General features: G+C 38.2%; 1 protein-coding gene across 1 annotated transcript in view; it reads left to right on the forward strand.

Annotated features, from left to right (window-relative positions):
- LOC114473250 (cingulin-like protein 1) overlaps positions 1 to 16,192 on the forward strand; it is a 79,902-nt gene that overhangs the window by 38,229 nt on the left and 25,481 nt on the right. The window contains exons 4-6 of the mRNA XM_028462760.1: positions 14,151 to 14,241; positions 15,662 to 15,831; positions 15,965 to 16,043. Of these exons, the coding sequence (XP_028318561.1) occupies positions 16,014 to 16,043 (30 nt within the window). The 5' untranslated portion in view covers positions 14,151 to 14,241; positions 15,662 to 15,831; positions 15,965 to 16,013. The remainder of the gene's footprint in view (positions 1 to 14,150; positions 14,242 to 15,661; positions 15,832 to 15,964; positions 16,044 to 16,192) is intronic.

The following is a 16,192-nucleotide window of genomic DNA, read 5'->3' on the forward strand; positions in this document are numbered from 1 at the left end:
ATCACTTTTCACACACCTCAGACCACAGGATAATCTTATAGACTAATGTATTATAAGGCATAAGGTAATCGGGTGTTATTGGTCAGGAAAGGGGAATATCAGGACAAAAACAGCCCTTTTTGGCATTATGCGTGTTGCCTGCTTAAAAGTCCCATGTCGTGCTATTTTTCACCCAACTCCATTTGTTCTAAGAACTCTAAAAACATAGTATTTGAGGTTTTTTTCCCCAAACTGGTCTGTTTTCCAGAGTTTTAGCCTCTGAAAAGTCACTTTCTGAGCAACTCTACAAACAGGCTGATTTGCGGCCTACTAATGCATATTCATGAGTGGGCGTGTCTATAGACGGAACACTGACCTCCTCCTCGCACGGTGACGTAGGGCCAAAGGACGTCCCGCCTTGCTCCCACCAACTCTGTAGCCGAGCTCATGCATGCTTTATAAACACGAGACAGAGCGTGGGGGCGGAGCGTTTGCTGGTACATAAATAGACTGTAGAAAATACACACATAGCACTGCGCAAAAATACTGAAATGCTCACCTTCAAGGGCGTGTCTGATTACATGTCAATCATGGCAGAGAGCTTCCTGGAGGTGCGGCTTCTCCAGCTCAATGCCGCATCAAATTTGTCATCAAAGTGGGAACGCGTCATCAAATTGGAGCGAGGTGTTTGGGCTCACCCTGCAGTAAGAAAGGAGCAATACACCCTCTAACTAATGATTGAGGGAATCAATGAAAAAACACTTTTGGGCAAATAACACTTTTATGATGTTTAAAGCACAGAAAATAATAATGTATCAATTTTATATAGCGCTCAAAGTCTGTTTACAGAATTAAGGGATTATACTTTCACTCCACACTTAGTGGTGGTAAACTACTATTGTAGCCACAGCTGCCCTGAGGCAGACTGACGAGGCTGCCACAGTGCGCCATCTGCCCCTCCAACCACCACCAACACTCACTCACACACTACATTTATACTAGGCAATGTGGGTGAAGTGCCTTGCCCAAGGACACAATGACAGATACCACTGGGATGACTGCCACCCCACTGTAGCACCTGGAATTTTCAGTTGTCTCCCATCCACCTACTAACCAGGCCTAGACCTGCTTAGCTTCCGAGATCTAACAGGATTGTGCATTGACAGGGTGGTATGACCAAAAAAGTCAATTTAGCGTAACATGGGCCCTTTAAAGAGTAACTAAACACCTCCTTTCTCCTGACCTGCCACTAGGAGGTAAATTAAAAAAATGCCTTGATTATGGGCGGGGCACCTGGACCAGTTAAGACACGCCCAGTCGATACTATAAGTTCTCCAATTAACAATCTTTGCTATGTGAATTAGCTACTCATTACCCACTATACCTCTATATTCATTTTTCTCTCAATCCAACCTACTCACCACAGATTGTTGAGCTCACAGGTGCTAGTTTTTAGAAAAGGGGCGGGGCTAACAGTACTTGTTTGTGATGCAAGATGGTCCCAAAATGTCACATGATCTTGTTCTCATCCAATTGCAAAAATCAATTGTAATAGCTGGGTTTCAACCCATAGAGGGCAGTCACTCTGATATTTTAAAACAAAATATGCCAAATTGAAATACTTTGACTAAAATGTTGAGAGTTGGACCAAGATCAATTAACAGCACTACGTTATACACAAATACTGTACATTTGTTAGTTACTTTGTTTTCTCTTTCATTCACATGCATTGTGTGTGTTTTTAGATGGGTTTTACCTACATGATAGGTATAGGTGGCATAATACATTTTAATTTAAATCATAAACAAATAACATGCTGCTTCATAAATACATTTGCTGATATATTTAGTACATCCCAATGACCCAGCTGTTTGAAAAGTAGATCGCCTCTGCTCTATATAAAATAAAGGACTGTGAACTCTTCTTGTCACCAGTAAACACATTGATTTGTTACTCAACCTTACAAAAACAGTGTGTCTGTCTCAACCTCACTCTGCTGTCAGCCTGTTAAAAAGAGGCAAGTTCCTTTTTTAGAGGAGCCATAGAGCTCTATCAAGCTCTGACAGCTGTGATTCTTGGTTGGTTGACAGCTTTTTCTGTTTTTGGTTCATTGCTGCAGAAAACACTTGTTTTCATATTTTTTGAACATATGTGTCATGGTTTTGATTTCTCAATTTGAACTCTTTTTTAGTTTCTTTCTCACTATATTTTTGCAAACAGTTTTTTTAAAACTGTGTGAAATGGGATTTTATTAGGCCCAACACTATAAAAGGAAGATTTCAAAATGCCATCAGACTGGATTAAGTTACTTAATTCAGGACTCTAGCCATTGATTCAGGAATTTCAGTGTGTACTTTTCATTCCACACTTTTTCTCATTTAAAGTGGGTTCTTCATGTCCAGCCCTTGATATGCCTTTTTGAAACTAGATTCTTGCCTTAGAAATAATACACAGCACACTCGGCAGTGAGTGGGTGAGAGGTGGCAGTGCTGTGGTGGTTTGTGGGGTTTTGTCACAGAGCTGAAACATGAGTGTGGGAGTTTCACTGTATCTCACAACAGCAGCAGGTTTAGCTTCACATGAAAAAAACAACTGGATTTTGCCATTTCTATAGTGTGTGTGTGTGTGTGTGTGCGTGTGTGTGTGTGTGTGTGTGTGTGTGTGTGTGTGTGTGTGTGTGTGTGTGTGTGTGTGTGCGCGCATGTGTGCGCGTGTGTGTGTGTGTACACTCCAAAATGCCTGCATAATCCTATTGTAGTTTTGCATGATCTTGTTTTGTTGCATGAAACAGTTGTTCTTGTTCAAAAAGTACGAATCAAACTTTTCATGCAACTGTGATAAAAATGAATTGGTGGTGGTATTCACTTCAGTGCGCTGCTCCATTTACTTGTTTTTTTAATCAAATTTGAAATCCTTTTTTAAATGATAAGTTTATTTAACAAATTTATGGATCCACTAATAAATCTTACTAGAAAATTATCAAATACGAACATTTACCCATTTTTTTGGGTGGTCTGTTTCTTTTAGCACCGGGTTCTAGGCCACGAGCACCAACTCGTGGGCCGTGAAAGAACATCTGTTCTGCACTGTTTAGCACACTGAAAGAAAACTGCTGAAATTTATTTCACAATAATTTAAAGATTATTACGCTACATTTTCACTCAAAATATTTGATATAGTTTATTTTTTCAATATTGTTTTCTTAGGTTTTGTCTTTTTCAAAATACATAAATTTGTTTCCATCCAATTCAGTTTTCAACATCACTATTTTATTTTTATTATTGTGTTCTATTATTAGAAGAAACTAAAAAAAAATGCGAGAATAATTTTATGATATTCACATTAAAGCTGATATCCGGAGTTTCTGAGAGGACGTCTCAATGTCCCGCCCTCAACAGCCTCACTTCCTCCCACTGCCTCTCCCAATCTACCAGAAGCCACGCCTCTACTTTTCTGCATGCGCATCGCAGAACATAACAAGGTTGCATTGTATAGGTCTATGGGTCAGGGGTGAGCCAAAATCACATTTACCTGTTTGCTGCTGTGTATGCGGCACAGCTCGCCATTCACTTTGATTGACAGTTTCAAAAACATGAAGTCGAGGCCTATTGGATGGGCGTGCTCAGCGATTGTTTCCATTTGTGTAAGGGTCTATAGGACGAAGGAGGGACTTATATAGAGGGTTTTTTACCGGCGTTACTTTCTGGGCAGTAACCCGGATGCGCGGCCATGTTGGAGGTAAGCGGATGTTGACACTACATGTTGGAGGATCAAAGAGGTGTACTCTGCGATGGATAAATCTCAGAAAAGCTCCTCAAAATGAATTATAGATGCAAAGGAATACAGGGAAGGACTTGGAAAAGATACGGTTTACTGGTGGTGCAGATCCACACGAGTTGGCGCCCTCGTCTTGGGTCAATGATGACCCGGAGAGTCTTCCATCTATTATGTATCCTGATATCATCAACTACTTGGGTTTCACCAATTACCTTAAATCTTATAGTTTGGAGGTCGACTGCGCCTGCAGAGGCTCGCGTTAGCAACGGATATATATCGGCAGATAACTCAGTCAGTTCTAATAATTTCACAGTGAACCTGCAGCACACTTACTCTAAAATATTATTCGACTGCCAGGCAATCTTAGAGTCAGGCAAATCAAACAGTTACAGTTTGTTAGATACGACTACTCTAGACCTCGAGCCTCGGATTGCTACGCCGACTACATCCAGCCTAGGAAGCAACGAAACTTCATACCAGTGGTGTCCGCCAGCAGAGGAGACGTAAGTGGTGTGATCAGAAGCAGGAGCGGGGATGCCGAGCGGGGCTAGCAACCAAGCTAAAAGCTAATACTCAGAGAACGCTTCTTCCTTCCATCCTGTGTTCTAATGTCCGCTCCCTGGAGAACAAACTGGTCTACCTGAAGCTGGATTTAAATGCAAGACGGGAGATGAGGGTGGCGATGTTTGCATATACACCAATAACAACTGGTGCAACAACGGTAAGCTAGTCTCATGTCACTGCTCTCCTGATGTAGAACTAGTGACTATAAACTGATTTGTTATAACTTTTGGCAATCTATAAAACTCCACGTTTTTCACGGTCTAACCGATTAGTACAGTCAAAAACACAGCAATAGTTCACCATTTCCTCTTCAAATTCAGGATTTGCTTGTTTGTGTGCTGTTTGTAAACCTGCTGCTTATCTCAAAATGGCGATTCCAGGTTGATGACGCGGTAGATGACGCGCCGTCAAAATCCTCTATACAATAATGTATATGAATGACCACCGGCAGTAGACCATAGTAAAAGACTAGGAAGGTGTTTTTTTGCATTTCAAAAGAATCATACATACAGATTGCTCAGAAACTCTGGATATCAGCTTTAAATGTTATTATAAATGTAATAATTCCTTAAACTTAAGCTTGTAAGGTATTTTTGTTGTATGTGCACGTTTACATGATTTAAATTTTTTTGTTTGTTATTTATTGTATTTGACAAGGTTTTTCTTGGTAAACTGTACTTAGACTTGTTTTTGTTTTAGATAATATAGATAAAAGGGTGAGATCAGTTACATAAATCACTACCATTGTTACATTTGAATGGGGCCCAGTACTGAAAACTTGGGCCCTGAGCTCATAAAGGTTTAGAAGCACTTTTATAGTGTTTCTTAAGTCTCAGAATTTGACAGGGCATTTGTCATCAACACTCTTAGAAAACAGAAACATACTTTATTGTGATATTGTGGCTTTCCACGGCAACACCAGAATAAAGCCAAACGTATGTCTCGCAGAGCAACATCATATCACCATAAAGAAACCCCAACAAAAATGGCATCACGCAAATAACTGTCTTCTTTGTCTGGCAAAGAAATACAAGAAATCCCAGTAAGAAAGAAGTAAAAAAAACAAGTTCTTAATGGCTTTGCATTCTTTTACATGTTCCTCAATCCTACAATGCAATGCGTGAAATCTTTCTAAAGTTCAAGTCAGATGGCTATTTGTCTACAAAACACTTAATTTATGATGGGGTCAAAAAAATCTTGCGAGCAGCAATTTTATCCTTTGACATTTGTGACGCGCATATAGGGTGGCAAAATCAGGAACAAGTTGGCATGAGAGAAACGGAGAAAAACGACAAAAACTGTACTTTTCTGAGAAAATAGTGATTTTTGTTTTTTGCAAAATAATAGTTTAAGTAATAAAGAAAGAACTCCATGCTTCAAATAAGGTACATTTGAAAAACAGCTTGTTTGGTTTCGCTTTCTTTGGCTACACAAAAGCTTTTGTTAGTGGTTTGGACCAATAAACTACATGTTGAAGTAAAACACGTTGCTACTTAAGCATCTATTCTGGTCACGAGTCCGACAAACGCTGCTCCAAGAGTGTTTGTTTATCAAAGCAGAGTACATTTTAAAGTCAGCTTTTTGAAACACTCACCAGAGTGGCTCGCTGCAGACACATCGCTTCCTTCTACTCCTCACTTCTTCGACCACAGAAATAATATATTTACTGTAAGATGGAATTCCATTGTTTTTCCTACCGCTGTGTCAAACAAGCGGATAATATGTCAGCTCATCCGATAAAGGTGATGCAAGCGGCTCCAACGCTCGCGCTGCGCTTCATATAGCCTCTATACTGAAATAAAAGATATTAACTGTTGATAAATCACTTAAAAACATTTAAACAGCTATTGCTGTTGCTTTGGGTTAATGCAAAGTAATGCGTATGCGCAGCTTATGTTTCTGCTCCCTCAGCCAAAAAGTATGTTTCCTCAGAAGAAGTCAAAACTTGTGAAAGAGCCTTAAACTATCTCCCTCTCTCTCACTCGTGTCCCTGCAGTCCGTGTCTGCTTGGCTGTGTGCGCAGTGATTGGCTCTGGCTGCACACGTGACTCTAGCTCGCCACTGTGAGGAGCTGTGCAGCGAAATAGATATAGATGGTGCGCTAGCGCCCCTTCACACACTGAGGTCAAAAGCTGAATAGGTTTCACTTCTGAGCGAACTTGAATGTGCCGTCCGGGCGAAATAAAATTAAAATAAACATGTTGAAATGACCAAATTACTCCAAAATAACGGATGCACAAACTTGGGGTATTTGGAAGCCATTGACAAAGTTTCAGGTCCAACAGACCGCCGGGGAGAGATTTGCTCCACAAACACACACACACGCAGGCACGCAGACCTTTGTTGCATTATAGTATAGATAGATAGCTAGATACAGATAGTATACAAAGGGGTTAAACAGATGGACCTATTTTTTTTACATTAACTCCTGTCCTGATGTAAAAGCTACTACACTTGTTTGTTTTTCTTCTATCAAGGTGGACTGTGAAAGTTCTTCTGAGGTCATGTTCATGTTCACACTTTATGTGTGTGAGCTGTTGGGATATTTTAAGGTTCTCTCCCTGTTTCTACTGTTGCCTACAGTAGATCTTCAGGAACAGTCACACGCTGCTACCTCACCTTGTTTGCTTCTATTTCTCTGCTCCTGATGGACAAGGCAAGCTATAACACATTTCATGAGACATTTTGAGGTGTGTCAGCAGACACACACCCTCGAACACACAAATCATTGCAGTCATATTCCAGAAAATGTACTTGTTTCTCATCAACAGAAGTTCTCCCAGCCAAGAATAGCTCTTGCTTTAGCCCAGATCAAAGGTTTTACGAAATGAGGGAAAGCTTTTTAATACCACTGTGATGACACTTCCTTGCACTCATGCGCTCCAATGTACCTATCTCGAAATGTGCCTGGTTTACTGAAGAAAGACGTCACCATTACTTAATCTGACTGAACTGGGTGTTATGGTGAAGATGGAAATCATTTGTTTGTTTGTTCCTGTTGCTGTTTGTTACAAATACTGTAGTCATGTAAGAAGGCACATCTCATGTGTAAAGGGTTATAAAGGATTTTTTAAATCTGTGTTCAAGAAATATTAAAAGATAAAAGTAAAAAAAAAAAAGAAATAATTTATCCTGTATCCTGATCCTCTATCTATCCTGTATTTATCCCTTATCCTTTATATCTATCATTATTATTACTGTTGCTGGCTTGTGTTTTGTTTTTTGTTTTTTTCTGCGCACCAACTACCGAGTCAAATTCCTTGTGCTGTTTTTTAAAACTGTACTTGACAAAATAAACTTTTTTTATTCTGATTCTGAAGAAGTCACCTGTAAGACTGCAGACAAAAAAGAAGTTGCCTAAAGATGACAGAAAGTTAATTCTAATATCTTTTTTTGATTGATATCCAATCAAAGCTCGTCTGCCGACATAATTTCATCTTGTGTTTAAATGGGATATAATACAAAATAATTCTGGTTGCGCAAGAGTAGAGCTGCCAAAAGGAGCGATTAGATCGACAGCCTGGAAAACACCCAGCAGAACTCATCCTTATTAATCTTTGTTTCTTACCTTTGTGTATGTAAGTCTTTTGATATTCAGTGTTAACTGACATTCCTTTAAGGGTTAGTGATTCCAATCAAATGCTCTGTTGTCAATCCAAAGAAGTTGGAGGGTTGGTTGCAGGGTTCCTGCTGGTTTTCCAAGAAGCAATCATCATTTACAAGTAATATATTGTGTCGTAAGTAGGCTTTACACGATCAGGATTTTTGAGCCAATCACCGATCAGTGAGTTTAAAAAAGCGATCACCGATCCTATGATCATATGAATTCAGGTTGTTTTTTTAGGTACCGACCAAATTCCTTCAGTACTACCTGATACAAATTCACAGAAAATTAAACTGTACCATGTTTCGGGACCTAAACGCGTCCTTGTGACTGTGAGGGAGTGGAAGAATTTCCGTGCAGGACATGAACATAACATTTATTGTCAGAGTGTGTGTGTGTGTGTATGTGTGTGTGTGTGGCCCTTTAACTGCGAATGAATGTGCTTGCCGCTTGACCGGTGTGCAGATCAATTATAAGCTGTCTACGGATGAAACGATTCATCGAGTTACTCGATTAACTCGATTACAAAAATTCCTCGAGGCAAAATTTGTGCCTAGAAGCATCGTTACAATCCTGTGACGCACACTATAGGCGCAGGGACCGCACACCACTAGCGCGTCATCAGTGCGCGACAAACATTTTACATTTAGTTGGCGCCATGGTGGCGAGTAAGCGACAAAGAACATCTAAAGTCTGGGATCATTACATCCTCAAAAATGAAGAAAACAAGGTGCATGCCATCTTTTAAATATCAAAACATTATCAAACTGTTTGTATTGTAACATCACAGTTGTTTCACAAATTTCTTCAATGTGAAAACCCTTAACTATAACTACACAGTGTTTTCTTAAATGTACTATTATTCCTTTACTTTCCTCTCTGGAAAAAATGAGTGATGGGGTCCATGGAGGGCAAATACATTTAAAACAAATGAGCAAAAGAGGATGGAGTAAAAATAAGTAAAGGTATAATATTTTGCTAATGAAGTATGAACAACTAGAAATAAAAGTGATTTGCACTTTGTGTTGCAGAAATTGCAGCAAGCGCAATGTTGATTGAACCCTCAGCTTCCAACGTCATTGTGCTCTTGTGTGTGCAATGCAGTGTTCAAGTCCAGCATGGAAAATCGCCTTCTTTCCCACTCCCTCACAGTCACAACGATGCGTTTAAGTACCGAAACATGGAATTTTTGGATTTTTTGTGAATCGGTACTCAGTAGTATCAATGGAATGTGGTCTGTACCGAACTAGGTACTTATCTATACAATTAACTTGTGGTGAAACCATTATTCGTCCTAATACTTGGATCTTTATTGTTTAGCTGACACTACATATTTGGGGTGAGATATTTCTAGAATGAAGTGGTGTTCAAACTTCCAACCTCCCAATTATTTGAGGTCTCCTATACAGTACTATACTTCAGCAGTGGGACAGAGCATTCAAGGTTTTCCTGTATGGTCATGTCACTGTTTGGTTTGTTTGGTTTTTGGGGTTTTTTTCCCAGACGTACAGCAAACAAGCTAGCCAGGTCAAACTTTATTGGACAACTTTCAACTTGTGATGTAATTTAGGCCGTGGCTATTTGATACGGAAACGTATCAATAACCTGCCTATGCATACGCAGCGCCCCTCATTGGCCAGTTTAGGTGATGTGATTGGTGCACCACGTGACTTAAAATTCCGTCAGTTTTATTTTAGCTCATTATTATTTTTAACTACCCCGCTAACCCTTTTATTTTAGCCCTAACCCTATCCCCAACTCTAACTCGAACCCAGGAAATACCCTAAATTGTTTATTTTTTTCATATATGTATTTTTAAAGGTGGAATTTGCTGTGTTAAATATGTTAAAATGAAAGAATTTACATGTCAAAAGTTGAACGAAGAATTCTTGAGTCAGGTGCCTTAGACCACGCGGCCATCCTGACACGGTGGAAACACAGGCACATTAAGTTTATGTAGGAAAGGTCCAGAAAACGTACCCATAGTCCTGGGGGCTATGGATACGTTTCTGTATCAATAGACACTTCCTTTAATTTATTATAAATACTTGATAATTAATGGAAAAGAGGGTTGACCCAGAAGCTTCTTGCATTCACATGAAAAATGTTAAATGCAATCCATTTGTTTCTGATTTGTTTTTGTTTTTTCAATAAGAAATGAAGAATGAAGCTTGTAATGTAATGTAATTATAATCAAGTATATATTTATAATGTCAGGTCATATTCTCTTTCATGATGACTATCTTCTGCTTTTTAATTCCCAAAGTTAAATATGTATACGATCGCATCTTGCCCTACAAATAAAGTATATCAGTTCAGTATTTTAGTCTTGGTTTACATAAAAAGGGTTGTTTAAAAGGCACGCTTTAAAATTGTATCAAGTCAAAGTGCCCTGCCCATTTCTCCTCCCATCAGAAGACGTCAAACGTTTTTTAACTGATTTTCTCATGCCTTTCACTTTCTTTTTTTTTAACTTTAGTTCTCATCCAGTACACGCCTCAGAAAAGACAAGCCATGGTTAAACGAAACTAGAAGTTATTTTTGTTTTCTCACACGCTTTTTTCTGCCGCTCCTGCAGTTCCACACCCCATCAAAACATGTTCATTTTCCCCTTTTAGTTGCACCAAGTAGTATAAGTACCGGTAGCAAAAATCACAGCAAATACATCAAAGCTCAGCTCAGTTTTGTGTTGAACTGTAGCACCTTTATGCACCTGTGAACACTCGCTAAAATTATACATAATGTGAAGAGTCATTTATATTTGTGATAAATGCAGACGGCTTTATAGGATCCTTTAAAAAAACAAGGCGAGACATATTTCATTCATTCATTCTTTTTTCTCCCTATACTTTAAAAAAAATCAATAAATGATATTTCTATGAGTTAGTTAATTTTTTTTTTAATTTTCCTTTTTTTAATTACAAGCTATAGTTTGCACTATTTATGAAAATGACTTGGTTACTTATATGTTTGTGAAAAGTGACAAGATGACCTAATCTTTTTTTAAATAGAGCAACTATGGGGGCGTCGCTGCTGACATCATTAGGGGCTGATGAGGATGGAGAATGCGATCTTTATGAATCTATACATGCATCATATAGTTGTTCATCTTCTGCAGGCGTCAATCATGAAGCGTTGTGCTTGTCTTATTAACAATCCCATATGCACTCTTTGTATATGCATCCTGATTAGGTTCAATACTAAATATGTGCAAAGACACATTGATATGGAGTAATTTACATGTATGAAATATTTAAATGATGAATAACACCTACACATATTTCACCTGCAACTATGAAGTGAAATATCTTTTTCTACATACGTTTCCGTAATTATGGAGCAGTATTCATGCCGTCCTGTATGTGAGCACCTAATCAGAACACACTGACAGCTGGCAGTGTGTGTGCGTGTGTGTGCGTGTGTGTGTGTGTGTGTGTGTGCGTGTGTGTGTGTGTGTGTCAGTGAGAGTGTGTCAGTGTGAGGGATTTGACACATTACTGCCATGCAGCTTAGTCAATGTCTGTTTACATGTTTGTGTGAAAGTGTGTGTGCCTGTATTCTCACACACTAACAGACTCATTGGTCATCATTTTAATTATAATTATTTTCTTCATCCTAAAAGATTATATTCATCACACACACACACACACACACACACACACACACACACACACACACACACACACACACACACACACACACACACACACACACACCAACATTTCTGAAGTGCTGTGATTGGTCTGAATTTGTTTTGACTGACAGGTGTCACATTCACTCATTTGAATCAGCCTCATTGGTTTCTAGATGTTCTTCTTTGCGCTGCATTTGGCTGATGAGTTGATGCTAAAACAATTGATTTTCCTGCAGTAGCTTAAGTTTGAGAATGTGAACCTGTGGGACCAATAAAGTACAGTAATGTCTAATCTAAAAAACCTAGACCCGTAGCAGAAAGTTGGGTTTTGTTGGCACAAACATAAAAGAAACAATACAATTGTTAAAAATGTACTTGGATGTATCTTAAAGTTAACATGCTCCAACAAAACTTGTGACTATTTCTAAATGATTCATAATTTTCAGAAATTCTTGTTTTTTTGTTGTAGATTGTTTGGTTTGGTTTTTTTCTGGCTGTGATCACTGTAATCAGTCATATTCAGGCAAATAGTACTTGTTGCACCTCGGTGCAGTGTGATAATGTAGTAGTTGTGATATGATAACTGTAATGGTTCTGGGATTACTGTGGCATATATAGGCAAAGTCTTTCTTAAAAAGTATGGTTTTAATAATATCAATAATATGTTATTCCTTTGAGGTTTAATAATATAATGATAGTTATTGTTATTATTGCCCCTTTCATGTTATTTGCAAGCAACTTTTGCTTTAATGTGTACATGGAAAACAATCAGTAAACAAAGTAACACTCATACTTACACAGTGTTATCGTACTACTTTTTTCTGCTAATTTGAAAGTTAGCCAGAGATGACGTACGCACAAAGAATCTCGAGCTGGACAGTATTGGACAAAATCTCAATTTTAAATTTAATGGTGATATACCAAATATTTTTGTTTCACCAGAAAGAGGACTCTGAATCAAAGTCATTGGTGTAAAATGCTACTCAGACACTTCTATTAACAGTCAGCTGCACAAGAGCAACATGTCAGACAACATTTCTCTAATAAGGGACATTTGCGTGGCTTATTTTTGGGCAGTAGTTTAATACATACTTCTTACCTTATGTTGCCGTTAGAAACACGTTCGTACTCTCTGCAGATTATTTTTCTGCTGCGCATCAGGAATGGACAGAACAAACATTTCAAGAAAATAAAATCTTGATGTACAATGCTCTATCAATACCTATCTATATCAGCCAACAAAAGGCAAAAATCTGAAAACCTTCACCATTAATCAGTGTTTTGTCTTTATATTAATTTAATTTTGCAGCTACATTCACTATGCTTAGCACACATTTGCATAGCTCTGTGTGATAATCTACCCTAATTTTACTTTATTCATTCATTTATTTATTTATCAGGGACAATACTTATTCATTGAAAGAAAAAAAACTAAATAAGCCAGTTCGATGGTTTTCCATGATGCAACAATGTTTGTTTCCCTTCTGATTGTTCAAATTGTTTTTTTTTCTGTGCTATAAAATAACATTTCAAGAAAAAGAAGATTATATCTGTTTAAAGCAGTAATTCATCACCATTCTTTTATTTGTTCACACATACACCAACAGCATCATTTATTGACTATGAACCACGGGTTGAATTACGATTTCATTCATTCAGACGTCCTTCAGATCACACAGCACAGTTGATCAGGCCTCTTTAAAAAGCTCATTGGCACAGTACTGTATAATCCTATGTCTTCTAGAGGACTTCTAGTGGGTTTTTGTGTTGTTTGGTCATTTCATAAATGTTGGCTCTTCAGGTAGATCATCAAATGATCCTCAGATGAGGCTTGTCTCCATCCTGAAAAACAAAACACTTCTCCTGTACTCTTCACCTGCTCCTTCTCACACTGTGCTGCAGAGGTGCAGTGCCTCTTAGTGGAAGGAAGGTTCATTGCACCATATTTGGACCAGTTTGATCTCGAGTTGGCCGCAGATTTTAGGTGGAGAAAATGAGCAATTTCAACATTAATCTGCCCTAGTTTGCACTTTCTTTGTTTAACAATAAATACATTATGTAAGGCACCAACAATATCCAAGCAATAAGTGACAGATATCACATTTTTATTTAATTTGGGAAAAATTGCAGGACTTTGACATTATTGGGATTTTTTTTAAACAATTTCAGATTTTAAAAAAGTTACATGATATAACGAATAGAAAACTGCAAGCCCTGGCACATATTAAGGAGTTTCATGGAATGTGTGTATGTGAAGGGCCTGAGATAATATAGTTGAATAATTTGCACAATTGTTCAATTGGATGCTCTAAAGGGCAGATTTGACCCCCAAACTTTGAGTTTGACACTTGGGTCATAGACTGGAGTCCGATGATAATGAGCATTTTAACTGTTTCCATCATTGTTTTGTCTCCTACAAATCTGTCACGTGTAGAATGACTCTTGACTGATGCCTTAAGAAAAAGTTATTTTGTTCTGTGAATGTAACGTCATCAGCATTTTAATGCTACACACTAAGTATAGTTTAATTTCTGCAAGATTCTTCCATTGATTGCCTGCGTGGTGTAAACTAAGTGTTTTCTGTGTTGTTAGACTTCTGCAGATCGAAAGTCACCAGCAGTTGTTGACCTCTGAGCTGTGTCTTCTCCAGGAGAGGAAGAACTGCAGTCCTCAGACATCAGCTGTAAGTAAGCTGGGCACAACCCTGGTACATCAGGAAAGATCAATTAATGAATCGCTGTAAAACACCAGTATGTTTTAACACAAACTACAAATAGAATAGAATACAATAAACCTTTATTGTTCCACATACTGTAGGTGAGTATCGTATTGTAGTATTGTTGCTTTTTTGGGTAACAAAGTGAAGTAACGCGTTACACTTAAATTACTGGCGACAAAACCACTTTCCTTGACCAGGGGTTCTCAACCTTGAGGTCGGGACCCAATATGGGGTTGCAAAACACTGGGAGGCGGTTGCCAGGTGCCTTTAAGAAACTAAGAATAATTTCTGAACAATTTGAGCCTATTTTTGCTTATTTTTACGCTTTTTCTGCAACTACACCAAACTTGCCATATTTTAACCTATTTGCATCACTTTTTCTTGCTAATTTTTTGCTACTTTTTATGCAGTTTTGCTACATTACTCTCATCTGCCTTCGCCATCAAATTTCAGTGCCTCAGTTTTTCCACTTTCAAAACATTATTTGCACTCATAAACCCTTTCCACCACTTTTCCCACCAAAGGTTGCATATGTTGGCCCATTATTGTCTTTTTTTCACCATATTTCATGCTTATTTTTTCCAATTTAAACACATTCACGATTTGTCATGCCCATTATGTTGGGCAATTGTCCTTACTGTTGTTCTGCCACTTTTAAGCAAATATTGAACCCTTTTGTCTGTTTTTGGCTGCTCTAATTTGCAACTTTTAACCAAATGGTTTTTAAAACCCCATATCACCCCCTTTTCTACCACTTTGGTCAACTTTAACCCATTTTATTTCTGATTAAAATAAGGATTTACATTCTTAAGATAACTATATACTATATATATATACTGTATACAATAACAGTGTTATTCAGATATTATTCAGATAAATAAATAAATCTGGTTATCACAGATTCATGGAACAATGGATCATCATTTTGCTGACTTTATGGATGGGCCCCAAAAAGCTCTTTCCAGTCTCTGGCACCTTTATTTTGGGGGTCGCTGGCTGAAAAGGTTGACAACTGTATTATACTCTAGTAGACTATTCCTGTATTACCCGTACTTTCTGGCGTATATGGCGTATTATGGCAGAGCGGTAAAAAACTGTTTGTTGTAGAATTGAGTCTTCAGTAATTATACTCAAATCAAAATGGTAAATTAAGAAGAGTAAGTACTCCTAACAGTGTGTGTTTGGTTTGAATGCTCGGAGTAAAGGTCTCTTTATTTGATCAATAGTACAGGCACATTACAAAGGTCGACATAGATTAGCTGTGCTCAGGAATGCATTATGTTGCCAATGTACTCAAAAGGCAAGAAAATAAAAAGGATATAGGAGAAGATAAAGCCGCTGATCACAGAGGTTTGAGCAGTACATCTGATTGTGTGCTTGTCAGGAGCTCCAGACTTCCATTACTGAGCATTTGGTCCAATCAGAGAGGCTGGTGTTTCAGGAGAAAGCACTGAGTACGCTACAAACCCTGCTGACCGGGGATCAAGAGAAGTACAAGGAAGAGACAAAAAGGCTGACCTCTTTCACACAGAAAGTCCTCACAGCTGGTCACAGGTACCAAACGCCACAAGATTCAAATATGTCTTTACTCAATTTCATAAATATTATTTTAAAATGATCCTAAAGGCTGAAACTGGTTGACTAATGTACAGAAACCAAAGTTATTCCCTATTTTTTATTCCAACAGGCCAGACCAAGAGAAAAACGACTTCACCAGCAGGCTGGGTGACAACAGCATGCTGGGAAAGACAGAACAGAATAACATGGTACAGTCAAACTTTATATCTATTTACTTATCAATGAGTATTTGGAGCAAGTTTAACTAACACACAGTGTGCTCATCTTATGTAGCTCAGCGACAGAGCTTCTGATCCCTAATGATGGAAAACAAGTAAATGACATTTATAACCTTTCA

The sequence above is a fragment of the Gouania willdenowi genome, chromosome 12 (assembly GCF_900634775.1).
Source record: "Gouania willdenowi chromosome 12, fGouWil2.1, whole genome shotgun sequence".
Lineage (NCBI taxonomy): Eukaryota > Metazoa > Chordata > Actinopteri > Blenniiformes > Gobiesocidae > Gouania > Gouania willdenowi.